Source organism: Podarcis gaigeae, assembly GCF_964106915.1.
Source record: "Podarcis gaigeae genome assembly, chromosome: 9".
NCBI classification, from domain to species: Eukaryota; Metazoa; Chordata; class Lepidosauria; order Squamata; family Lacertidae; genus Podarcis; species Podarcis gaigeae.
The window spans coordinates 5,422,814-5,449,685 of NC_139685.1; the positions used below are offsets into that span (position 1 = coordinate 5,422,814).

Genomic DNA, 26,872 nt, shown 5'->3' on the forward strand with positions numbered 1-26,872 from the left:
GATGTTGGAATGAAGTTATGTGGTTTTAGCAGAAATGTTATAAAGGATTAAGTAAAAATAGACTGTTAATTGGTGAAAGGGGGGAAAGTAAAGTTACATTATATTAAGATAAATTATAGGACAAAAACTGGGAAAGATGGAAAGGATATGCTAAAATAGCTAACCGAACTAGAATACAAAAAAGGGAGGTGTGAGGAGGTCAAGGAAACAAGCAAATGAAAGATAAGTTATGGGAAGGTTCGTTGTGTTTTTTAATTGTTTCTATTTTTCTGTTTTTTCTTTCTTTTTCTTTTTCTTTATTGTGATGTGTTGTCTTTTGCTTAATTTGGTGTTTTCTCTTTTTTCTTTTTGTAACCTTTAAAACTTTAATAAATATTACTTAAAAAAGAGAGAGAGAGAGAGAGAGAAGCACCACCTTCAGAGTGTTGCTACTGAGGCGTCTGCGCTCTTTCAAACGGATTCATCCCGCTCTTTTAATTGCGCCGGGAGCTCTTGCGGATGCAGGAATGATGGGGGGCGGCGGTAGAAAAGGGGCGCCATCCGAGGGGGGACTGGCGAGCGCGTCTCCCGGGACGGGCCAATTCGGAAGCCTTCGTGCACGTACTTAAGGGCAGAGGGAAAGCGTGGCTGGATCCGGCCCCAGGCCCACCTCGCGCGGCAGCCTATGCCGGCGGCGTCCACTTAGCCAGGCGCCCGCGGGAGGCAGCAGAAGAGCGCGCAGCTCCCTGGGCGCCGCCGCTGCCGCGCTTCTTAATCGCGCTGCGTCCGCGCGAAGGTGCAGGCGGGCGCAGCGCCTCTTCCTCAGCAGCATCCTCCGGAGCCCCGGCCGCAGGCGGGGGAGAGGCGAGGCGAGGGCGGCGGCGGCGGCGGCGGCGGCGCGCTGGAGTGGCGAGGCCCGGCGCCAATCCCGACGAGCGCGGCGCGCTTCAAGGCTCTCGGAGGCGGAGCTGCGGCCGCAGCCCGGCGGGGAGGAGCGCGGAGCCGAGCCCGGCGCAGCACAGCCTGGCAGGCGGCGCGCCCGCGCCCGCCCCGCTTGCCTCTGCCGGCGCCAGGCTGCCTCGGGACCCTCGGCTTCCCCCAAGGCAAGTGGACGCGGCCAGGAGGGGGCCAGGCGGGAGGGCGGCAGCGGCAGGAGACGCCCGGGAGGAGCGGGTAGCCGCGTGGGCTGGGGCTCGGCGGGCGGGCGGCGGAGGCGACCTGCCCCGCGAGAGGGGAAGGGCTCGGCCCGGAGCCCGGGCGCGCAAGTGCGCCTCGCCCGGCGGGCAGGAAGGCGTCGCCCGCCCCCCGCCAGGGAGCCACCCTGCTGCTGCTGCTGCTGCTGCTGCCGCATCCTTCCTGCCCAGAGGATGCCGGAGGTGGCTTGCTTCGCGCGGGGCGCACCCGCCCCAGACGGGAGGCGGGGGAGGGAAGGAGGGCTCCCCTCTCTGCGCCCCTCTTTTCGAGGGGGCACCCGCTGCGCTTCCAGGGGTGCGGCGGCCTGGCGAGCCTGCGCTGCTCCTGGAAACGAGCCCCCCGCTAATCCGCGGGTCAAGTGCGGGCATTGGCGGCCCACCCTCCTCCGCGACCTGGTTCGCACCTGCGGGGCTGGAGGGGCCTTGCTCCCGAGGGAAGGGCAGGGGGCCCGGCAGCGCCCCTCGGAGGCAGCCCCCGCGCGCCCGGCCTGGTGCCCTGGCCCCGGGGCCCGGTGGTGGCGGGGGCCGCCGGCCCGAATCCGCTGCTGGTCCCGCGTGGGAGCGGAGTCTTCTCTGGAGAGAGCCGGAGCAGGATGGGGTCTGGTGCTCAGATCCCAAACTTTTCCTCAAATGCTCTGAGAAAACAGTATTGTTTCTGATCTGCAGAATGATTCATGAGGGACCAAGGATATGGGTGAAGATTTTATTTTCACTCTGAAGTGGTGCCATAGTGGCATAGCGTGGGTTGTCAGCACCCGGGGCAAGGCAAGTAATTTGCGCCCCCTAACCCGTGGATTTGCGCCCCCTAACCCGTGGATTTGCACCCCTTAACCCTAACCCCCAGATGTTGCGGCCGGCCCCCCTGCACCCCCCACGCTACGCCACTGAGTGGTGCTTCAAAGTAGAGTGTTTGCACTTCACCCCAACCCCCCAAAAGCTGTTTGTTTTTCTGGAGAAGCTGTACAATATTGGTACATAGGGGGGTTTAGACGGGGCAGAGGGAAAGACTTGATGAGGGTCCAATGACTGCTTTTAAGTGAAAATCAAAGCACCAGGAGTTAAGGATCTCATGGACCCTGTAAGTTGTCACCAAGAGTTTAGTTTGATGTTGCAAGCCTTAGTGAGGTCTGGGAGACACTTTGGCATATAGAGACCTTTTTATGAGGAAGTGTGTGTATGTTGAGTTCAGTGTAGCTTTAGGATCGCAGGGTCAGTCATTGGAACGCCTCCCATACAAACTGACAAAGTTTTGAATTTCAATTAGTACTATTAACTTCAGAAGAGGCCCTTTTTTGCTCCCACTGAACTGTGTTGTGTGATGGCAACTCTTATGTAATACTGTCATGCAGATTTTTTAAATAAATGGTGGTATTAAAATAATTTTGCAGACTTTGCTGAGGGTACTGATTTGCTTTTTGCACTTCCTTACAGTTTGCTTTTTGTTTTAACATATTAATGGTCCACAAATGTGGAGTCTGTATCCTGAGTTCTGCAATCAGTCTTCAGATTTTAGGCCTCTGTGACCACACAGATTTATGGAAGGCATAGATACTTGCTTTAATTGAAATTAGTGGCTTCTAAGGTCTATTATTATCCAGTTAGAGATGCTGTATTGCCAGCCATTTTTTTTTCTTTTAAGTGCTACTTGCTTTTAAAATAGCACTTAATGAACCCAATGTCTAAAATGACATCAGGGGTGAGATGTATATTTGAATGGGGAGATACCAACTAACTTTACGTTCATTTCCCTTGTGCTTTACACATCCATTTACTGCAAAGTAGTCCAGTGAAAGAAATTGTGAGTTACTGTATTTAATATCCTTGTGGTATGAAGTGCATCTTGATACACATGGTGAATGTTACCTGATTCAGGTTTTAGTTCTTATTTAATTTTTATGTTTTTGACCAAACTGATTGCACGGCACTGCTCCCCCATTGTTGTTCTGCTGTTCGTTCTATATTGAACACTATTTGTGTTGGCTTCTCAAAAATTTTGTGACAACCAAAATTGTGACAGAGGGGAAAAATGCTTAGGAACCACTTGAACAATAAGAAGTACTGTTGTACCTTGGTTCCCGAACGCCTTTTTACTCAGATGTTTTGGCTCCTGAACGCCACAAACCCAGAAGTAAGTGTTCCAGTTTGCGAACATTCTTTGGAATCCGCACGTTCAATGGGAGCTTCCTGCAGCCAATCAGAAGCCGCACTTTGGTTTCTGAATGTTTTGGAAGTCAAATGGACTTCCGGAACAGATTCCGTTCGACTTCCAAGGTACGACTGTAGCTGAATTCTGTTGTGAAGTGAATTTTACTTTGGAAAGTGTAAATGTATTTGTACATGGCGCATGCATAAATAACAACAGCAAAGTTAGGCTGAATGAGATGAATGTCTATTTAGTCCAGCAGTGGTCAGCCAGATTCCTCTGGAAAGTTCTCAAGAAAAGGATGAGGGCAATGGTCCTACCCTGCTCCCAGAATTTACAGCAGAGGTGTGGGAGCTCCAGTCTGCATTATGCCATTAATTCTAGCTCAATTTTTAGAAAGACCGCCTGTCTAGGAGCCATTCCATTTATCTTGGAAATTATACTTCTGAATCCTGAGCAGATAGGAACATTACATTTATATTGTTCTTTGGGATACAGATGTAAAATTCATGGAAATTTGTAGACATGGGGTAAAAGAAATCCTGTTTCCATTGTTTTCTAAAGATAGTGTGCTTGGGGGTCTTTCATGGCTTAGAAAATATTTACAGTTAATTCCAAAGTGGGAGTAAGTTTGCAGCATCCAGGGGTGAAGGACCCAAGGGTGTGCTGGGGTTACAGTATGAACTGTGTGATTTACTGACAGACGCGCTGTGTGACATATTTATTATATTCCACTACTTGCAGCATTCATATTAAACATAGAACTTGTTTTTTGCTCAAGTTTATTTAGGCCCCAGCAGTACCTGTCATGTAGCTCTACTTGTGGTTAATGTCTGGTTTTTGTGTACAATGCATTCCTTTTTGAGTAATGAGAAGTTTGGGGCTTAAACCTGCCTGCATGACCCATGCCCTTTCAGATCCTGAAAGCTGAGGACTGAGCCGAGGCTTAACAGTGGATGAAGCAGCACTCCTCACACACAACTCATGTGAGGTATTGCAAGCATACAATAAACCTCTTCAACATCCAAGGCTGAATTAAAGGTTGTTACTTGCTCTGCAGTGCACCCTCCCCCTGAAGAAGTCCCTTTTAAAAGTCATTTTAAAAAGTTATCTCCCTAAAAAAGAAAAGGAAGTGATTGTTGCTGCTGCTGCTGTTTGAGTCCCCAGTTCCTATGCTTGTGCCTTGTAGTTCAGCCTTAGAAAAATCAGTTTTGGACTGGGACAATTTGGCATGGGGACAGCTTTGAATGTGGACAATTCTGCTGTTGGTGTTTTTTCAGTGGTAAGTAGAGGGGGAATGCAAATGAGGGCAGCTTGGGAACCTTTTTCAGAGCAGGATTGATGTCATCTGCAAGAGTGGCAGGTCAGTCCCCGCTGGTGAGCTTCCTCCCTCGTTCAAATTTTCCTGAACTGTAGAGAATGCAAGAGCAGGGGCAGCATCTGCCTCTCTTCTCCAAGCGTATCTACTCAGAAGCACTTGCCCAGTTTTTTTAGTAGGCAAGCAAACCTCTGCTAGGGGTGCCATGGCAAGGGCCAAGGAAGATTCACATTGTAATCAGTAAGCTGAGGGATCTGTTACCACTTGGCTGAGATCCCTGCGGGTGGACTTCCCTCTTCTTGGCTCACTGTGTCTTCAGTGGAGTTGAAACACAGGGAGGAGTGAAGCCACATCAATGAGGATTTGTCTCGTGAGTGTACCGTAATTTGTTAACAGTTGTGTTCATGGAGAATTTGCTCAGGAAAAGGAGTCCTGGTCACCCTATGCTTGTGAGAGAGCTACTTTGAGCAGAGTAGTTACCTTAGCATTTTTGTGTACTTTGCGTTTAAAGCATTAAATTTGGCCATAGACATGCAGTGATTGTGCCCAAACCTTTTGTGACCTATCCCATCCTCACATCTACCCAGTTTTGAATTTTTTACACTGATCACTTACAAACTTATATTCTTTATATCAAGCAACTTGCACTAATAATAATAATAATAATAATAATAATAATAATAATAATAATAATTTATTATTTATACCTCACCCATCTGGCTGGGCTTCCCCAGCCACTCTGGGTGGCTTCCAACAAAATATTAAATTACAGTAATGCATCAAACATTAAAAGCTTCCCTTCAGATGTATTCTGAAAGTCTGGTAGTTGTTGTTGTTCTCTTTGACATCTGGTGGGAGGGCGTTCCACAGGGCGGGTGCCACTACTAAGAAGGCCCTCTGCCTGGTTCCCTGTAACTTCACTTCTTGCAGTGAGGGAACCTCCAGAAGGCCCTTGGAGCTGGACCTCAGCATCCAGGTAGAACGATGGGGGTGGAGACGCTCCTTCAGGTATACTGGACCAAAGCTGTTTAGGGCTTTAAGGTCAACACCAACACTTTGAATTGTGCTCGGAAAGGTACTAGTGATTTGTAAGGTGCCAGTTGAACTAGATGACAAATATGAAATAGTTTTATATGCAATGAACAAACAAAGGTGTGCAGATTCACAATGTAATATGAAATCTTGTAGCATCACATAGACATATGGAAGGTGGAGCAAGCTTGTTCTCTCCTGTTCTGGAGGGTAGGACTCAAACCAATGGCTACAAGAAAAGAGATTCCAGCTAAACATCAGGAATAACTTTCTGACAGTAAGAGCTGTTCGACAGTGGAAAAGACTCAAGAGAAATTATGGACTCTCCTTACTCAGTGGTTTTTTAAGCAGAGGTTGGATGGTCCTCTGTCATGGATGCTTAAGTTGAGATTCCTGCATTGCAGGGGGTTGAACTAGATTACCCTTGGGGTTCCTTCCAACTCGACAATTCTATGATTCTAAGGAGTTCACTGAAAATTGTTGTTTGCTGCCAGTGATGCAGCTAGGCAACTTTAGACCCTGAAATTAATGCTTGTATAGTGTCCCCCTTTAGATAATAGGAGACCTATAAGCCTATTACTTCACTTGTGGAGCATATAATTAATGCCTCTTTACAACGTGTTCTATAACCACTTCTACATTCCTTAAATGTTGCGGGGTGGGGAGTTTGCCAGCCCAGTGTGCAGTTTTGCATTTTAAGATCAGTTAGACTGCCAGAATAAAATGGAGCTTGGTTTGGCTGCCAGGATGCTTAGCACATTTACTTTGGAATAAACACTGTTTTATTTTAGAATAGGATAACATAAATTTTAAAGTAAAAATAATATCAACATCTTATTATTCTTTTTTACAGCTACATAGCAGCCGTCACATGTTTTTACAGCTGCCCTATAGCTATAAAAGTTTTTTTAAGATAAGAAAGGATGCTGTGTTGACCATGTTGGCTCCCGAGGGCTTAGCCTGCACATGCCAGCCGAAGTATGCTAATTTGGATGCTAATTTGCTGGTGCCCCCATCTTCTGCCACTTTCGTGTTCTGTGGGCCCTGGATTTCATCACATGAACCTTTTTGTGAGTGTCATCAAGCAGGTAGATATTCACAGAGCTGATTTGGTTTGTATTATGTAGAGTTTCAAAAAGCTTTCAGAGTACCTCACCAGAGTGAGTTTAGCTGTCATGAAATAAGAAGGCAGGTCCTCTTAGGGTCATGAGTTAAAAAAAAACAACCGGAAGCTGAGAGCAAGAATAAATGTAGTTCTGGCAGTGAACAGATCAAGAAAGTGAAGTCCCCAAAATGGTTAGGCTCTGAGTTGTGCATATTACCTTGATTTCTAGTTAGGGCTTAGCAATGAGATGGCCATCTTTCTTGACACCAAATTGTTAAAGGTGATTAAAACAAGGGATGCTGAAAGGAGCTATCAAAGGGTCTCTCCCAACTAGGTGAAATGACAAATGCAATTCAGTATAAGCAAGAATTAAGTGATGCGCAATGAGACCCCCCCCCCTCCAAATACTTATTTAACACACGCTAACAGTATCTAGGGACGCGGGTGGCGCTGTGGGTTAAACCACAGAGCCTAGGACTTGCTGATCATAAGGTCGGCGGTTCGAATCCCCGCAATGGGGTGAGCTCCCATTGCTCAGTCCCTGCTCCTGCCAACCTAGCTGTTCGAAAGCACGTCCAAGTGCAAGTAGATAAATAGGTACCGCTCTGGCGGGAAGGTAAACGGCGTTTCCGTGCGCTGCTCTGGTTCGCCAGAAGTGGCTTCGTCCTGCTGGCCACATGATCCGGAAGCTGTACGCCGGCTTCCTCGGCCAGTAAAGCGAGATGAGCGCCGCAACCCCAGAGTCGGCCACAACTGGACCTAATGGTCAGGGGTCCCTTTACCTTTAACAGTATTTAGGAAAGAAATTGAAAACAAAATTGTCAATAATGCTGTGATACAAATCTATGGTGCGACCACCACTCTGGCCACCTCACGTGAAAAAGGATCCTGCAGAGCTGGAAAAGCTTCAGAACGGGGGCAATCAAAATGATCAAGGGGAAGGAGCCACACCCCTGCGAGAAAAAGTCACAACATTCGGGCCTTTTTAGTTTCGAGAAAAGGTGAGTAAGAGGAAACATGATAGAAATATATAAAGTCTTCTTGGTGTCGAGAAAATGGATAGAGGGGGGAAATAGCTGCCTGCCTACACACTCCCAAGTCAAGTGCAAGGTATGGATGAATTGGGGTCCAAATACTTGCAGGCATGCTTCTCCCCCTGTCTCCAGCTTGGTCCTTGAGACCCGGGAGGGAGGCCCTTCTCATGGCCCTACAGCGACCCGAGATACAACCTTCTCTGCCTTGCCTACGTAGCTCCTTGCTGTCAGAGGTCCACCAAGTATCTGGTATTTGGACTTGGATGTCGCCATTTATTTCATGCTGCGAACTGCTCATTTAAAAATCCAGGAGTGGTCAGTAAATAAAAGATGTAATTTTCAGCTTGGTCTGCCTTCAGAGCGAAAACGGATATGTGAAGTTCAGGCATGAGGGGCATTCTTAAAATGGCAGAATACTTGTTTTCTTAGCAGTGGTTGGGGACTCCTTGCCTGCCACTTCCACTTTTTCAGTCTTATCTGATTCAGCTCGTGGATGGGATGCCCCTCCATTTGAACTCTTTATGCCTTCATCGGAGGATCTCTTCCCACATTACACATCGATGGGTGCCAATCTGTTGCTAGATCTTTGGCCGGTGGCCCTGAGAGCAAGGAAACTCACTGACTTCAGACACAGGCAACAGGAGTGATGTTGATCAGCTGGGACAGAAAGTAGTATTATTTGTCCTACAGGTATTGGATTTGTCATTTTCTGTTTGCGGTTTAGGTATCCTGTCTATTTTTAGCTAAGCGCACATTAAGCTTCTTGGTAACTTAAGGACAGTTTCTTTCTCTTGCAACCTTTTGTAACCTGAGTTCTAGTATATTACCTTTGGTGTTTTCCCACCTTTGAACTATTATTTTTTTAGGACTGCAGTATGCTTCTAGAACACATATGTGTTCAGCACCTGTTGTAAATCAAATGTACCTGACTTGAATATAGCAGCAGAATTCCTTTCTTGAGGAACTTGCCTGGGCTAGTGGTAGCAAATATTCAGAAACAAGTGTGAGGATATTTCCATTTTTTGTAAGTATAAATTGATTTGGTGTCAATTTTTAGTTTATTCCATTCTGTTGCACCTTGGATATAAAATGTGTTGGGGATCCTGGTTTCCCACACTAAGGGCTGGTAATGAGAAATTCCAGGGGTGCCACTAACTGGATTTATGACACTTGTACACTATTTGATTTATGTACAAATTATAAGCATAATCCTTTCTCTTTCAACTCTATCTTTGCCAGCTCAATATCCCTCTTAATTTCTCCATCCATGGCTTCATTCCACTCCTCCTCCAACACAACTCAGCCATTTGGATGTTTTATTTCTCTAGAGCAGGGTTTCCCAAACTTGGGTTTCCAGCTGTTTTTAGTCTACAACTCCCATCATCCCTAGTTTGCAGGACCAGAGGTCAAGGATGTTTGGGAATTGTAGTCCAACAACAGCTGGAGACCCAAGTTTGGGGAACCCTGCTCTAGAGACCTGTGCAAAGGTCTTTTCCATTTCATCGTCCACTGAATCCAACTTTACCTTTGCCAGAGCAGGAGACGTTGCCAGCCTTCATGTCATGCTTGCACACAGCTTTGTAACACACTCTGCCAACAGGCCTGGTGCCTGAAGCCAGCTGCCCATAGAGCAGGCCCTTGGGAATCCTTCCATCCTCCATTCTGTGGACATGACCAAGCCAGTGTAGACTTTGCTGAGACAGGAGTGTGAAGATGCTGGGAAGTGGGCTTGGAAGAGCACATCTTTGTTTGATAACAGGCTCCATGTCCTCAATGCCAGCCTCAAACCAGTTGGGGATCTGCTGCTATATTTTGCCCAAGAGGGCACAGCTGTGTTCTAGGTTGCCTCTTTGATGTAGTTCCACCTTGCTTCAATGCTATCTCTTGGGCAGTTCAGTACAGCTTGTTCAACGGTATCACAGAAGCGTTCACAAAGTTCAGGTACGACTGTTCTGTTAGTATTGATCCCAGGCCATACTTTGTGCTATGAACTGTCTTTGGTTGGCGATGGTTCTTGCTCACTACTAGGGAGTGATCTGTGATCCGTGTCGCAGCTGGCACGGTGGTAGCAATTGCCTGGTGGCAATCAAGACCGTCTGGTGCCAGTGGCCTGATCTTGGGTGTCTCTAGGATCCTCGATGTTTTGCCTTGTTAGAGAAGAATGTGTTCCTGATGCAGAGGCTGTGATACAAGCACAGCTCAAGCAGCTTTTATCCATTCTCACTCATGCTACGCAGTTATCCCATGTGTGATGATCATTCCCAACTCTGGCATTGAAATCTCCCAGCAGGAATAGGTGTTCACAGTCTGGGACCCTCACTCTGAAAGATAGCAAGTGTGTTGGGAAGGCCACAGACACACCATAAATAGCCTAAGAAATAGAATAGAATACAGAATAGTCTGTATTTCCGGGCTGCAGCACTAGCTAGAATGCAGAGATGGAGCCAATGCTATGTGGGTCCAGGAACCAAGAGACTGCTGTTTGTGGCAGAGAGGTAAACAGGAGAGAGGGATACCGGGGGGGGGGGGGGCGGAGAGCAGGAGGGGGCGGGGCTGGCATGCGTCCCAGGGCCATGGTGTGCGTCCCAGGGGCATGGGGCGCCACCCACAGGGGCGTGGGGCGTGTCCTGAGGGTGTGATGCACCAACCACAGGGGTGTGGTGTGCGTCTCGGGGTGTGGCATGCCGCCTGCGGGGCCGTGGTGCCCAGCGCAGCCGGGGGGCAGCCGCGATGGTACTCCACTGGGATCACGCTGCCAGGGGCGGTGCGCTCCCCCTGCACTCCTCTTCCTTTGCCAGTGCCCCCCTGCGAAGACAAGAGAAGGAGGGTGAAAAAGCTGGTTCCTTTTTTAAAAAAGATTTTATGAAGATACAATAAAAGACCAGAACAAAGCAGAGGCAGACACAACACAAATAAGACAGAAAGAATATTAAAGGAAATAATAACTGAATAAAAAGATAAAGAAAAAGCTAATAAAAAAGAAAAAGGCAATAAGTATAAGTGACTTCCAACTATCCATCTGTCAGTTATATATGCACGAGTTCCTCAAAATAATTGAATGTTCAATCCTGAGTAATATCCAGCTATTCCTTTGCTAGCTGAAGTTTTCCCAGTCTTCCGTCTAGGCACCTTAAGTTCATTAATTTTCCTTTCTAAGCAAGAAGTTCAAAAGTTATTATAAGTAAAGGTCAGCCGTAGTCTTCCTCCAGACCCACATCCATCTTTATCTCCAATATTAAAAAAAAACAGGCCTTATTTTTTTATTCCTCAAGAGTTTCTTTGCTGTGGTTATATAATAAAACAATGATCTATCATTGATTACTAATTGTATAGGCATTAATTCACACCCAAATCCATATACAAATCTTCCAATTCCCTTTCCTGTTGGCCATGTGCTACAGCCTTATCCTTTTTTTTTTTACAAAGTTTCAATTTCTTGCTTTTCCGTTCTTTTTCCAGAAGGAGGCTTAGTGGCTTTTTCCTCTGAGTTCATTCCAAATTGCGCACAGAGTCCTTTCTTCTCCAACATCATAGCTTCAACTATACCTTGTTCTGCTCCTTCAAGCATCAGTATGGAACCATCCTCTAGGACTGGCTAAGCATCATCAATATTTTTTCCAAGAGCTATAAATCTTCAGCCATCTGTATTGAACCATCCTCCTGATCTTGCACATCGTCACTGGTATTTCCCCCCAAGATCTTCTCCTGTCTCTGCTTTGTCCAATACATTTCCCCATATCAGTTTCTTCATCTTAATTCCTTTAATTGATCATTTAAAAGTTGTTGCACAACTGCAACAGTCAGTAGGTTATTTTTTTTGACATTTTTTCCCCAGTCCTGGGTGCTTTAAAATACGTTTACACAGTCCTTGCTCAGATAAGACACATTCCTAGCCTTCTGATGCTCCCACAGCAAGTACAGCCAGCAGCCATATAATTTTGCATTGCAATAAACACCCTTGAATCAGAGGATTAAAAGTAGAACTAAACAAGATGGAAACTTCTCAGAACTGGACAAACTCTTGGCTGTTAGAAACAGTTGTTATAAACTTTTTTGGAATGTAAATCAAGGTAAGCTTCCTGAAAACTATTTTTTTTAACCCCTCAAAGATGTATTCTTTTAAGTTGTGTTTTACATGCACATTTTAACTGACAACTTCTGTAAATATAGTCTCTATAGGAATTTCAAATGTAGTTGCAGAAAAGAGGTCTTGCTGGTCTTTGCCCTAGAGATTAACCTCTAGTGGCTCTTAAGTGGTGCTAGGGCAAGGTTACGGTTCTGCTACCCCTGGTCTTTTACCTGTCTGAGTTCCTCAAAGATTTATCAGTCCCACAGAGGGAGTAATCCTTCCAGAGCATTCAGAAGTTAATCCCTTTGTTATCTCTGTACCTCAGAGATGAAATGACCGACAGGAACTATCATTAATCACCGCATAATTACATCTGTTGACAGCGTCTTGACAGATGCAGCTAACCAGCCACGACACTCCCCAGAAGTCCCAAAAAGCGGGTTCCTGACCTGATAGTTGTAAGTTGTACATGTTGTAATGGTTCATCTGGCAGCTTTGCTGCTGCAGTTGTTTTTACTGTTTTCAATTTGTGTGGGGTTTTTTTGATGGTGTTTGTTTTTATTGAGGGAGAGGAGATGTGCCTAGAAGGAGAGGAGCTGGGAAGAGCACAGGGGTAAGGTTAGGTATTGTGTGGGAGATGGGGCAGGCCAGGTAAGGAGCACACAGCACAGGCAGTTGTTGACTGTTGCATGTCACCCCCTCCTCCAACCTGGGGAATTGTGGTTGTCCTATCAGCCAGCCCTCAGGTCTGTGGCTGCTGTTGAATGCCAGGTCAGCTTCCCTCATCCATGATCTGATTGTGGGTGAGGAGGCCAATCTGGTCTGTATCACTCAGACTTGGGTGGGTGAGCAGAGTGGAGTACGCAGGGCAGCATCAGGGCAGACTAGAGTTGGGGAGGAGGAGTTCCTGTTTTAGCAACACCTGGCAAGCTGTCTTAAATCCCAACTTTAGGATTTCAGAGTACCTTGCACATGATGTCAAGTATCCATGCCTTCCATAAATCTGTGTTAATGATCTACAGATCTAATGCTTGTCAACAGTGCAAAAAACATTGATCCAGTAAAACTGCTAGCACATTTGCAAAGCTAAGCAGGGTCCAGTATGGTTTAAAATTGGATGGGAGGCTGTGTTGAGATTCCTGCATTGCCGGGGGTTGGACTAGATGACTCCCAGGATCCCTTCCAGCTCTACAGTTCTATGAGTCTGTTTACCATCATGATTTTTACTTAGGATGATATCAATCATAGAATCATAGAGCTGGAAGAGACCACAAGGGACATCGAGTCCAACCCCCTACCAAGCAGGAAACACCATCAGAGCACTCCTGACATATGGTTGTCAAGCCTCTGCTTAAAGACCTCCAAAGAAGGAGACTCCTCCACACTCCTTGGCAGCAAATTCCACTGTCGAACAGCTCTTACTGTCAGGAAGTTCTTCCTAATGTTTAGGTGGAATCTTCTTTCTTGTAGTTTGGATCCATTGCTCCGTGTCCGCTTCTCTGGAGAAGCAGAAAACAACCTTTCTCCCTCCTCTATGTGACATCCTTTTATATATTTGAACATGGCTATCATATCACCCCTTAACCTCCTCTTCTCCAGGCTAAACATGCCCAGCTCCCTTAGCCGTTCCTCATAAGCCATCGTTTCCAGGCCTTTGACCATTTTGGTTGCCCTCCTCTGGACACGTTCCAGTTTGTCAGTGTCCTTCTTGAACTGTGGTGCCCAGAACTGGACACAGTACTCCAGGCGAGGTCTGACCAGAGCAGAATACAGTGGCATTATTACTTCCCTTGATCTAGATGCTATACTCCTATTGATGCAGCCCAGAATTGCATTGGCTTTTTTAGCTGCCGCGTCACACTGTTGGCTCATGTCAAGTTTGTGGTCAACCAAGACTCCTAGATCCTTTTCACATGTACTGCTCTCAAGCCAGGTGTCACCCATCTTGTATTTGTGCCTCTCATTTTTTTTGCCCAAGTGCAATACTTTACATTTCTCCCTGTTAAAATTCATCTTGTTTGTTTTGGCCCAGTTCTCTAATCTGTCAAGGTCAATTTGAAGTGTGATCCTGTCCTCTGGGGTGTTAGCCACCCCTCCCAGTTTGGTGTCATCTGCAAATTTGATCAGGATGCCCTTGAGTCCATCATCCAAGTCGTTGATAAAGATGTTGAATAAGACCGGGCCCAAGACAGAACCCTGTGGCACCCCACTAGTCACTCTTCTCCAGGATGAAGAGGAACCATTGATGAGCACCCTTTGGGTTCGGTCAGTCAGCCAGTTACAAATCCACTGAGTGGTAGCATAGTCAAGACAGCATTTTACCAGCTTCTTTACAAGAATATCATGGGGCACCTTGTCAAATGCCTTGCTGAAATCAAGGTAGGCTACATCCACTGCGTTCCCTTCCAGGCTTGTAATTCTGTCAAAAAACGAGATCAGGTTAGTCTGACATGACTTATTTTTCAGAAATCCATGCTGACTATTGGTGATCACAGCATTCCTTTCTAGGTGCTCACAGACTGTTTGCTTAATGATCTGCTCCAGAATCTTCCCTGGTATTGATGTCAGACTGACTGGGCAGTAATTATTTGGGTCCTCTCTTTTCCCCTTTTTGAAAATAGGGACAACATGAAAAACCAGCAAATCACAGAACACATTCATAGACACAAAATTGATGGTGTTTTTCTGAGGATTACTTGTAGAAACTATAATGATCTGTCTGGATCTGTGCCTCAGATCCATTTTTGTGTGTGTGTCATGGCAGTGATGGCAAACACATGGTTCAGTCAGTGGAGACAGATGTGATCTGTAATTTCATGGTTGGTGCGGGGAGTGAGAGAAGGCCCTTTAGGGAAAAATAATGCCATTTCAATAGGACCTTTTCTTTTCTGTATCTCCTACCCCTCCCACACTGTGCTTTCCTCTCTTCTCAGATTGCTCCCCTTTCCCTCCTAGTCTCTCAGCCATTCTACCTTTTCTTCAGCTGCCAAGGTGCCGGTCTGAATTTTGAAAAATGCATAGAGGTGAAAGAGGAAATTGCAGAGAGCATCACTCTTTCAGCTCTACGTACTTTTTTGGGGTGGGTGTGTACGTTGGATAATGACCTTTGCCATATTTTGTGGGAGGCAGGACTCAGAAAGTTTTCAGGTGCTATAAGGGCACGACGCTAGTGACCCCAAAAGTTGATGAATGGGAACTGTGAGATAGACCCCTCATCCAACAATCCACACCTAACAGCTTGAGGAAGGAGGAATCAGGTGTGTTTGACTGCCTGTTGCGCTGTCTGCTAGGAAAAGGAGCCCTATATTTCACTAAGCTCCTCTGCACACATAAAAAGGTAAAGGGACCCCTGACCATTAGGTCCAGTCATGACCAACTCTGGGGTTGCGGCGCTCATCTCACTTTATTGGCCAAGGGAGCTGGCGTACAGCTTCCGGGTCATGTGGCCAGCATGACTAAGCCGCTTCTGGCAAACCAGAGCAGCGCACAGAAATGCCGTTTACCTTCCCGCCGGAGTGGTACCTATTTATCTACTTGCACTTTGACATTCTTTCGAACTGCTTGGTTGGCAGGAGCAGGGACCGAGCAACGGGAGCTCACCCCGTCACGGGAATTCGAACCGCCGACTTTCTGATTGGCAAGTCCTAGGCTCTGTGGTTTAACCCACAGCGCCACCCACGTCCCTTCTGCACCCATGGACAATACTATAATTGCCCTAGATCAAATATAACACCTTGCAAAACAATAGGTGTTCAAAATCTATATGAATACAATAAAAGCCATGACTCTGTTTCTGCCTTATGATTTATCACACCAGAAGTAAATGAGGGGACTTTGTGTGTAAGGAGTCTACTCATTTGCCAGCGACAGCTAAAGAGGCTGAGGGAAACCCAGCCAGATGGGTGGGGTATATTATTGTTATTATTATTATTATTATTATTATTATTATTATTATTATTAAATTAGATAGAGTCAACCTTTACCCAGGTGGATGTAGTTTTCTCGTTTTAACCTCCATAGTGAAAGCAGCTGAGGTGTGTATCAAAGCATCCCTTTTTCCTAATCGCACTTCATACAGAGATGAGAGCTGTAGTACAGTGAAAGCTTTAGCTAAAGAGCGTTAGTGATGGAGCGAACTATGAAAGCAGAACCATGTTCTTGTCCCAACAGGGTCCCTGTGCTTCTGAAAACTGCTGTCTGTCATTCAGAACAACAGGTGCAGTTCCCTCAGATGCCCAAATAGAGGATGGGGAACCTGGCTTGACAGCAGTGTTTGTGAAAAGGATCTAGGGGGTCTTAGTGGACTACAAGCTTAACATGAGTCAACAGTTAAGCAAAAAACTATTATTTCTACAGTGATTTTTATTATGATAAATTGAAACAGATGATTTACGAGCCTCCCCCAAGAACCCCATGAATAGGTTCAAGAATGGCTCCCCTTTCCAAGATCATGACAGCAGGGCAAGGGTTGAGCCAGGCGGTTGTAGTGAAACATGTAATTTGGCTCTGTGAAAAGTGCTCTATGCTTTGTGACTGCAGCTGCCTTAACGTCTTGGGTTTGAGTGCCTTTATTGGCCTGCATAAGATCTTTGGAAAAGATGACAATTATGTGGTGCTTAATATGATGGGATAGCACTGATCAGCTTTTCTGTAACTTTTGCCTTTATTGCATTGCACTAGGCTACATTTCTAACTACCAATAAAAAAACCCATCTGCAAAGAGTATTTCCATGATGCTGCTTGATGTAGTAATCAACATTGTAGAAGACAACATTGTAGAAGACAACATTAGGTGACAAAATAGCCCTCAAATTGTTATCTGGTAGTATTTGACAATCAGGTAGTACTGTACTCTGAAAGACTCTAAATCAGATGTTTTGCTTTCCAGCCACTGCTAATCTATAAGCATATTTACTGTAAGTGCTAGCTTGGCCCTGGGCAGCATCTCAGATCTGCAGAATTTTCACACACTGTTGAGTTTTTACCTGTAGATTTGGTCTAATTAATTTTAATTAATTCAATGAACCTTTTTTTAAATTGCAGGGTTTTACTGTAACCAAACAGGGTGCATGCTACTTCCCAGTTGACGTGAAAATGTTGGCATATTGATACATGGGGTATGATTTAGCCACATTAAACTTCTTAAATCTTATTAGTTTGATTGAAAATGCCTTTAGTCAGACCCTGCAGAGATGTTATGTTCATGTTATGTTATATGTTCTCCTGCAATAAATGGGAATGAAACACAATAATCTTGGACAGCATTATGTTTGTTTAAGGCTTTCTTTGATCAAATAGATTCAGGTAGGTAGCTGTGTTGGTCTAATGCAGTAGAAATATATCTGAAGTATCTGAAATGTATCTGAAGAAGTGTGCATGCACACAAAAGCTCATACCAAGAATAAACTTAGTTGGACTCTAAGGTGCTACTGGACATTTTTTTAATTTTTAAAATATATTTCTACTTTGATCAAATAGTTAACTTTCATTTCCCATTTTATTTTGTGCTTTAGAATATTGAGGATTGTGACTATGACAGCAGTGGGTTCTACATGGGATGGCACTGACGGCTGCTTGACGTCTTAACATTCGATGTTCAGAGCTGCTTGGCAGTTGATATATTGCCAATATAAGAAGACGTATTTGAAGCCATGTCGAAGAAAAGCCGCACAAAGGCAGAAAAGGACATGGAGACTGAAGCTGTCCAAGCAGCAGCGAATGAGGAATTGCGGATGAAATTGACAAACATTCAGATTGAATATCAGCAGGAAAAAGCCAAGGTATGTAAGCTTAATGCTATGTGGAGGTATGTCCAGCTGAGCAATGAGCAGCTCTCACACCATCAGGTCTTAAGGGATTTAAAGAAATGAAACACTCATCAAACTTGCATACAGTCTTTTCATAGCTTCCTTCTCCTTTCTGGAAAGACGCTCCCTCAATTTCAGTGCTTTAGAATAAAAAGGTGTGTATAATTTTTTCTGGAATGGAGGTGTTGGTGTCACTGTATCACCAACAGCCAGATGAAACTACTTTGCTTGTTGGTATTATCCAAATAGATAATATTTTTGAATGATAATTTTAAAGATCCCAGGATGCAGCTCTTTCTGCCTTGTTACTTTATGTGAGAGATTTGGTGTATTGAATCCCCACGACGGGGTGAGCTCCCGTTCTTCAGTCCCTGCTCCTGCCGACCTAGCAGTTCAAAAGCACATCAAAGTGCAAGTAGATAAATAGGTACCACTCCAGTGGGAAGGTAAACAGCGTTTCCGTGCGCTGCTCTGGTTCACCAGAAGCGGCTTAGTCATGATGGTCATATGACCTGGAAGCTGTGACTAGACCTAACAGTCAGGGTACCTTTATCTTTATGCACATAAAACTTCATACACTTCAATGGCTTCTGCGTTTAAGCCATGGATTATTCACTTCAGAAACTCTTAAGACCCTGTTGTATCAGCTTTACTCAAACTCAGGAAGATCTGTGTAAAATGCTGAGTCTTATTTTTTTGTTCAGCTCGGGTTTGCTAAATTGGAGAGTCTTGCAAGAAATAGATATATATTCAGAATATACATTCAGAATACCAAAAACCTTTTCAAGTGCTTGCACACATGACCTACTAGATTATACATGTCTAGATTTAGGGGCTTTAATTATTTAGCAATAAACTTTCAGAAAAAGCTCCTTGCTATAATTATCCTGCCCTTTCCTTCTTGCTTTTTGAGAAATAAGTATTTCACCTTTACAGCAGAAAAAGAAGACTTGCTGCAGCTGTCACAAAGATGAGTTTTAGATGACTACTTAAAACATTTCTGTTTACAGAAGCATTCTCTGAAGTGTTCTGCAATAAGATATTAGTTGTATATTATCCCAATATAAATTCAAAACATGTACACTATATTGTGAAATCTTAAGGCGTCCACAGCTTAGGTATTTTGATTAGGCAGTATACACATTTGTATTGCATATAACAAAATAATAAGCCACTCACTTAAGAGAATTTTATCACCCTCTTTTAGACAAGGTCTTGCAAGTTGGTAGCTAGGGGTTTGTTTAAATAGCTGGTTTATCCCAACATGGTTTCCTTTTTAACAGTAATGGTTTAGCTTGCTAGATTTTCTTAAGAGTGGGATTGTTTTGTAAGTGATCTCTCTTGTACATGCCATGGGCGACAGGTGCCTATTAAGCAGTTTAACTTAGATACAACCAAACTAAGGTTTGACAAGAGTTAGGAAGCTGGGAAGGGAATCTGTGAGTGCAAGAAGAGTTGAGAGCACTCACTCATGTCACATCAAACCATGGTTTGCACAGGCCCTGTAGGACTGGAATTGCTGTCATATTTGCCTAGTCAACAAAGCTTAGAAAATAAGAGCTGTTATTGCACATGTATGCCACTTAATGTTTCTTCACACTTCAGTAAGTCAAAGAAGATAATGTTGGTGCATAAAGCTAAAAAGCAATATACAGTAAACTTCCTGTGCTGTTAAGGCACGTATGTACATATACAGAAAGCTGAGATTTATTAATGATGTGTGTTTAGCCAATTTTATATATAACTGATGGCTTTGTAACTATTTTAGTGTTTTAGTTTCCCCTTAACAGATGTTCATTGAGTGTGTGCAGGAGGCTCTGCCAAGATTTCTGATGACACAGAGAGCCCTCTATACATCCAACTGTAAATGTGTGTGCTCTCTACAGGTGTTTTAACGAGTGTGAGTAGGTTGGGGTGGCGTTTTCTGCTGCGGTGCCATCCTGCATAAGCATCACCACTGAATGAGCAAATAATGCTTTTAAGGACCACACTGTTCATTGACTTCAGACACCAGGCTAGGCTTTGCTTCCAGGCTCTCCCACCAATATTAAGTACCTTTGTCTCTAGATTGTTCATTAGCATAGGGATATCAGTTTACAGAAGTAAGGTGTAATGTTGGGCATGTGAATGGTCTGTTTCTAATAATCCAGTAGCTTTTGCTTGCTGTCATGTTTTGGAGCTGCTTTGAATTTTTGCTCTTTGTCCTTGCTAGATGGTTATGCAAGTAACCAGCTGCCAAATTTCTCCAGTGTCCCTTGTTAGTCAGCAAAATTGGGAAGTGATTATAGTTACTATTCTTTAGTTATGCTGTTCCCCTCTGTTTCTCTGGTATGCATAATGAGTAATTGTGGGAAACTTAACGCAATTGGACAGGGAAATTGCCAACGTCTTGAGGCTGGTTCACACAACACATCTTTTGTCCGTGTAAATATTGCATGGTGTTCACGCTTACGGACAAACATAATAACCCATTTGGGATGTAATGATAAAGGTTTATTGTTGCATGTAGAAGACTTGGGGTTATGGGCTCGCCCTCTCCCTTTGCTGTGAGGGTTGTGGCTTAGTTACCCAGAGTTTAGCATTGTGTCTGAATGGAACCTTAAACTGCAGTTGAGAATACCGTATTTTTCAGTGTATAAGACAATGTTATTTTATTATAAATAAATGTTAAAAATTGGGGGTTGTCTTACACACGGATAGTGCAGAGGGGGGACGGGTGATTGTTGGCAGTCGCGAGCAGGAGATTGTCAGTGGCGATTGTGCGGGTGATTGGTGGCTGTGGCACGGCTGGCTGTCTATTGGCTCTACAGCGGTAATTGGGCGGTCGATTGGCGGCTGCCGACAGATGGCTTTGGTGGCTTTGGCGAGACGTGCGACTGGCAGTGGTGGTCGGGCGGGTGAGCTCAACAACTCTGGGCAATCACCCCCCTCAAAAAAGCTTAACAACTCTGGGCAATCTCCTCCCACTTCCTTAATTTGGAGTCCCAAAAAATAGGGGCCATCTTATACATGGGGGGGGGGGTGTTATACACCGAAAATTACAGTAACTATATTTAGTTTGTTTCAGCTAAGGCAAGGCTAACTGCAGTTTGGAGTCTTACTTCAAGTTAGTCTAAAACAGAAGTGGAAAATTCAAAACCCTTCTTCCCATCCCTACCAGAAGGGAAGCGGAATGTTGTAGCAAGCTTCAGGTTTGTACCTTTGCCTATAATGATAAACAAGGGCTTTTATCATTCCAACCAGATGAAACCAATGTGTGAGCAAGAGATCACAGATATGGTCAACAGCAGTTCTCACGATGATGCTATCTGGAAAAGTGCCTCTGATTTTCTGATTCACATGCTGTGTTGCTATTTCACTCCATAGCCCAGGCTATCTTTCATTGTGGTGTGTATGTTCTGATTTACACAGGCATTTTTCTAAAATAGTTCTACTTCCTTAGTTTTAGGGACTTTCAAATAGATTTGAAAATGTGCTGTTTTGTTCGTATCTTCCCCTAGACATTGTTGGAGCCTGCCGTTACAAGTGGCACTTCTTTAGGGTAAAATAAAGACGGAGAAAGCCAGTAATATTTCCATAATATGAGAGGGCAGCTCGTTCATGCTTCTTCTCCTCTCCGGTAACTTTTTATTGTGCTTTGTTCTGTCCAGCCGCATGGCCGTTTGCCAATCTCATGTTACCTCAGCCGGTCAAGCTTTTATTGCCCCTTTACCATATAAGGTAATCATTGCCCAGAAGGAATGTCAGGGGGCACCCTGCAGTATTTACAAACCTCTGCCTCTGGCTTTATGACTCCCACAAAACATAGGGCTTGTCCAAACTGGGCCTTATGGTGAGTTCGAGGCTGATTGAGTCCAAGATTTCTGAGCATCCCATTTTACTTCTTTTGATGACTGAATTTAGACTTCCCCAATCCTGGGAAAATCAGGAGAGCAAAGCAAAACCTCTGTAGTCAAGGTGGCACCAGGACTTTAAAAGAGCAACATGGAATTGATTTTTTGGTTTGTGAAACTGTGAATTGAACCGTGTACATCCATTCAAGGAGCAGCAGGGGTCTGTTCAACCTGGCATGTCTCTACACCAAGACAGGATGGGCCTTTGTCTTCATCCAGCAGGCTCTTTGCAGATGCATAAAACTGAAAATAAGAATGAAAAAGGCACCTCTTTCCCTGGGAAACTGCATGAATCTGGCCCTGTCCACTACTGGAATGGGAACCCTGACAGCTTTCTGCTGGGGTACTGTGGCCCTTGGACTGAAGAGCTTCACCCCTAATGTAAATCCTTGCTAGTTATTTCCACTATGTGCTAGTTAACAGACTCTTTGTACACGGGAAACTCTGGTAAATAAATGAATTGACAATTGAGGATTATACCTACTTGGTCCACACAATGCACTTAAATCCTCAATGAGTCCTCAGTCCAGTCATTCTGAAGAAGATCTGGTGCAAAGTGATGGGATGTAACTGAAAGGCAAATTCATGTTTGACCCACGTTTGGAAGTAGCAAGGTTATTGAGATGAATCACTGTTTCCCCTTCGGTACACCTTTTGGGACTGAATGTTTAGGAGCATTCACAAAAATAAAACACTTCCAGCTGGGATTTCATTGGTTTGCTTTTAATTGCTGTGCTTGTTCCATTCTGCAGAAGGGAGTAGCCTTTGCAGTAGCACTAAACTGGTGAGGATAAGTTCTTGTATTTGCAATGAGCTTACAAGTGAAAAGCTTATGCAAGGATGACTGTAATGAGATTGCCTTACTTTGTTGAAGTAGTATGGGCCCATCAGTAATCTTATTCAATCAGGAGGCTTTTGAATGTTTGTGTTTAAATCCTCCTCCTATTTATTAAAGAGCTAATAATGATGAAGAAAGTAGTGGAGCAGTAGGACTGAATTTTTATTTCATTTTTAGGATCTCACTTGAGTAAATTTTATGACCCGGCGGATTCCGAAATGCCTAAATGTATTTCTTGTATTCTGTAATCTCCTTTTCTGAACACCTCACTGCAATCCCCACCCTTCCTCCAGCCCTGGCTATCATTCAACTGCCTTCCTATTAGCTATCCTACTATCTAATTTCTTTGCAACATCTGCTGAACTAAGGCAACCTCCACACTCATCACCTTAACTATTATTAACAACTAATAATAGGAAAAGAGTTAGTAATTCCGGCACTGTGCTTTGCTTATATGTATGTGGATACTGTATGTCAGACATAAGCAAACTCGGCCCTCCAGATGTTTTGGGACTACAACTCCCCTCATCCCTAGCTAACAGGACCAGTGGTCAGGGATGATGGGAGTTGTAGTCCCAAAACATCTGGAGGGCCGAGTTTGCCTATGCCTGCTGTGTGTCTTGATATTATCGTATATACCTTCAGTTCATGCTAAAACTTTGGCCAAAATTGCCAGCAGTTTCAAAAGTCCTTTTGCATTTCTTCATTGACAGCTTCCTTTTTTAAAGTGGTGGCGGCAGCAGTAGCCACATTTGTCCTAAACCACCCAAGGACAATGCTGCATAAAGACATAGCATTATTCCACGGGGGCTGCTGGGTACAACTGCCAGACAGGGGCTGCAGGAAGAAGCACCACTGTTTCCACTGCTAAGGAGAGGGAAAAGGGAAAGCCGAACTGCACTACAGCCTATTTTTCCCGCTTCCCCTAGTCTCAGTGCACAACCTCATCCGCTAAGGGAGTACTTGGGGTATAAAACTCATTAAATGCTTTCAAGTGTCTCTGTGCCAAAGCCAGGGTCACCAGCTTTGCCTGTCCTGTGGGCGCATTTGTGAACTGGAGAAACTGTCATGGCTACTTCCCCTATACTGCAACCTGTCATGGACCACAAGCTCTTCTATCGACTACAATAAGACACGTGTTTCAAGCCTAATTTCAGCCCTGTTCAGGGAAGTTTTTAATGTGTGATATTTTAGTGTATTTTTGGTTTCTGTGAAAGCCACCCAGAGTGGCTGGGGAAACCCAGCCAGATGGGCGGGGTACAAATAATAAATTATTATTATTATTATTATTACTAATTTCATTGAGGGGAAGGGACCGTGTGGGAGCCAGAGAACGCCTTTGCAGGTGTATATGTATCCATTGGTGTCACATTGGAATAAAGAAAATTAGGATGAACTTGAAACCTTAATGCAGAAAGGCAAATATGAACTAATAGACATTGCCTGTGAGGATAAGGCCCACTACTGGAGTGACAGGGATGGAGCTTGTTGTTGTTTAGTTGTTTAGTCATGTCCGACTCTTCATGACCCCATGGACCAGAGTATGCCAGGCATTCGTGTCTTCCACTGCCTCCCGCAGTTTGGTCAAATTCATGTTAGCAGCTTTGAGAACACTGTCCAGCCATCTTGTCCTCTGTTGTCCCCTTCTCCTTGTGCCCTCCATCTTTCCCAACATCAGGGTCTTTTCCAGGGAGCCTTCTCTTCTTATGAGGTGGCCAAAGTATTGGAGCTTCAGCTTCAGGATCTGTCCTTCCAGTGAGCACTCAGGGCTGATTTCCTTCAGAATGGATAGGTTTGCTCTTCTTGCAGTCCATGGGACTCTCAAGAGTCTCATCCAGCACCATAATTCAAAAGCATCAATTCTTCGGCGATCAGCTTTCTTTATGGTCCAGCTCTCACCTCCATACATCATAGGGATGGAGCTTACTTAACAGAAATAGACTAAACAGGAAGGGTGGAGAGTTAAAGGATGCATACACATGCAAAGAAATCCATGAATTTGAACATCTTGTTGTTGTTGTTTAGTCGTTTAGTCATGTCCGACTCTTCGTGACCCCATGGACCAGAGCACGCCAGGCACTCCTGTCTTCCACTGCCTCCCACAGTTTGGTCAGACTCATGTTTGTAGCTTCGAGAACACTGTCCAACCATCTTGTCCTCTGTCGTCCCCTTCTTCTTGTGCCCTTAATCTTTCCCAACATCAGGGTCTTTTCCAGGGAGTCTTCTCTTCTAATGAGGTGGCCAAAGTATTGGAGCAAAGTATTGAACATCTAGGTCAAATTAAAAAAAGAGGAAAATAGTGGTGCCATTGTAGGAGTATGCTACAGACCACCAAGCCAGGCAGAAGTCTTGGGTGGTGCCTTCCTATATAAGAGTACCACTTGCGGAAATTAGGCCTTCATGTAATTAATTAAAAAAACCTGCCAACTTAAACAATGGAAAGGTGATCTGTTAGTATTATCAATGTATTTTATATGTCTTACTGAATGCTGCTTTGAGGGCATTTTGACTGAAAAGTAGTGTGTAAAAATATTGTAATACCCGTGTGTGTGTGTGTGTGTGTGTGAGAGAGAGAGAGAGAGAGAGAACAAGACTTTGAGTTTTGAAATACAGAGTTTTTTTCGTGGGATCACACAAAAGCCTGCTGTGGACTCCAATCAGTATTAAACATTTTGTCCGTAGTCCAAGTTTAGAAGTCCTACGTTCAGAAAGACTTTAGATATCTACCTCATGTTTCATCCGCTTACCAAACATTCCTCCAGTTCTACACAGTCATGCTAATGTGCTGCTTTTGTTTTTTGGTGGTGTTTCAGGTGAGTAAACTGAGAGAGAAGCTCCAGGAAGCAAAACAAGAACGAGAACAGGAACAGCACAAACACACAGCCTACATATCTGAACTCAAGGCTAAACTCCATGAAGAGAAAATGAAGGAACTCCAGGCTCTCAGAGAGGTACTCATTCGGCAACACGAACAAGAAGTGGCTCGTATGGTGAAAATAAAAGACAGTGAGATCCAGCGATTGCAGTCCACGGTGAATGTCCTGCGGGACGGGGCAGCTGACAAAGTGAAAACTGCCTTGCTCAATGAGGCCAGGGAAGAAGCCCGGAAGTCATTTGATGGTGAGCGCATAAAGATGCAACAGGAGATACTAGAACTGAAGTCAGGGAAAAAACAGGTGGAAGAAGCCTTGAGTAACATCATGCAGGCAGATAAGATGAAGGCAGCTGACCTGCGCACAGCCTACCAGTCCCATCAAGACGAAATTAATAGGATAAAGCGTGAATGCGAGAGGGACATCCGTAGGCTGGTAGGTTCACCCAATATTACCGTGCATCTGTCTAGTTGAATATTCCACTATTTTTAATTGCCACTCGTATAATTGTGTGTCATGTCACAGTCACTTGCTTTTCCCCTACTTTATTTTGTAAATGAATGGATGTTAATCCTGTATTGTAATTCTCCCTCAGGGAAAGGAGGGCATTTCTTATTCAAGTCTCTTTTATTTCCTCTGACGAGTGGCACACTTAGCAGATCTGATTTTGCATCAATCAAAGCAGCTGTCTGTTCACAATTGCTTTACATTGCCATTCATGAGATTTTTGAAAGGAATTCAATTGTTCTCATATCTGGCTAATACTAAGTAAGTCAAAAGAACGCATTATACAAAAAACAGAACTTAGGTTTATTCCTTTCATAGAACCAGCCCTGGCTGTAAATCCAGTACAGTCATACCTCCGGTTGAGTGTGCTTCGGGTTGAGCGCGTTCAAGTTGCGCTCTGTGGCAACCCGGAAGTAATGGAGCACGGAAGTAACGGGTTTCGCCGCTCGTGCATGTGCAGACGCTCAAAATGACATCACACGCATGTGCGGAAGCGGCAAAGCATGGCACGCGCAGACGCGCCGTCACTTGTTACATTCGCTTCAGGATGCGAACGGGGCTCCGGAATGGATCCTGTTTGCATCCCGAGGTACCACTGTACTACTTATCCTTTGGCATGATTTGGCTAACATAAAGTGTTGGTACGGCAAAATAACATTCGGTTTAATGCGAAGTATTTGGAGAAATTCACATGGTGTTCCTTTCTAACTCTTCAAGATGGATGAGATACGAGGCAAAGAGAGAGTGATTTTGGCTTTGGAGAAAGATCTTGGTGTCCAGGCAGGCCAAACACAAAAGTTGCTGCTCCAGAAAGAAGCCCTGGATGAACAACTTGTTCAAGTCAAAGAGGCAGAGCGGTTCCATTCAAGCCCAAAGAAAGAGCTTCCTCCTTCTGTGGGAGATATGATGGAACTTGTAGGAAACCAGGTAAGAAAGCTAACTGCTTTTTTACATGCATATGAATGTTAAAGTTCTTTTAACAACGTGGAGATTCCCTGCTAATAGATTGTAATCAACTCCTTTCAGAGTGGGGGGGATGAGTTATCACCTTCAAAATACAAATAAATTAAATTATACTTTG

General features: G+C 44.5%; 1 protein-coding gene across 7 annotated transcripts in view; it reads left to right on the plus strand.

Annotated features, from left to right (window-relative positions):
- The first annotated feature begins 481 nt into the window (after positions 1-481).
- Positions 482-26,872, plus strand: part of JAKMIP1 (janus kinase and microtubule interacting protein 1) — an 89,901-nt gene continuing 63,510 nt past the window's right edge. For 3 of the 7 annotated variants that reach the window (XM_083698229.1, XM_083698233.1, XM_083698234.1), the window contains exons 1-4: positions 941-1,082; positions 17,387-17,653; positions 25,225-25,719; positions 26,509-26,718. In XM_083698229.1, coding sequence (XP_083554355.1) covers positions 17,525-17,653; positions 25,225-25,719; positions 26,509-26,718 — 834 coding nt within the window. In that variant the 5' untranslated portion in view covers positions 941-1,082; positions 17,387-17,524. Of the gene's footprint in view, positions 601-940; positions 1,083-17,386; positions 17,654-25,224; positions 25,720-26,508; positions 26,719-26,872 lie in introns of those variants that run through there. The other 4 variants (XR_014555131.1, XM_083698232.1, XM_083698231.1 and 1 more) reach the window with 2 other exon arrangements.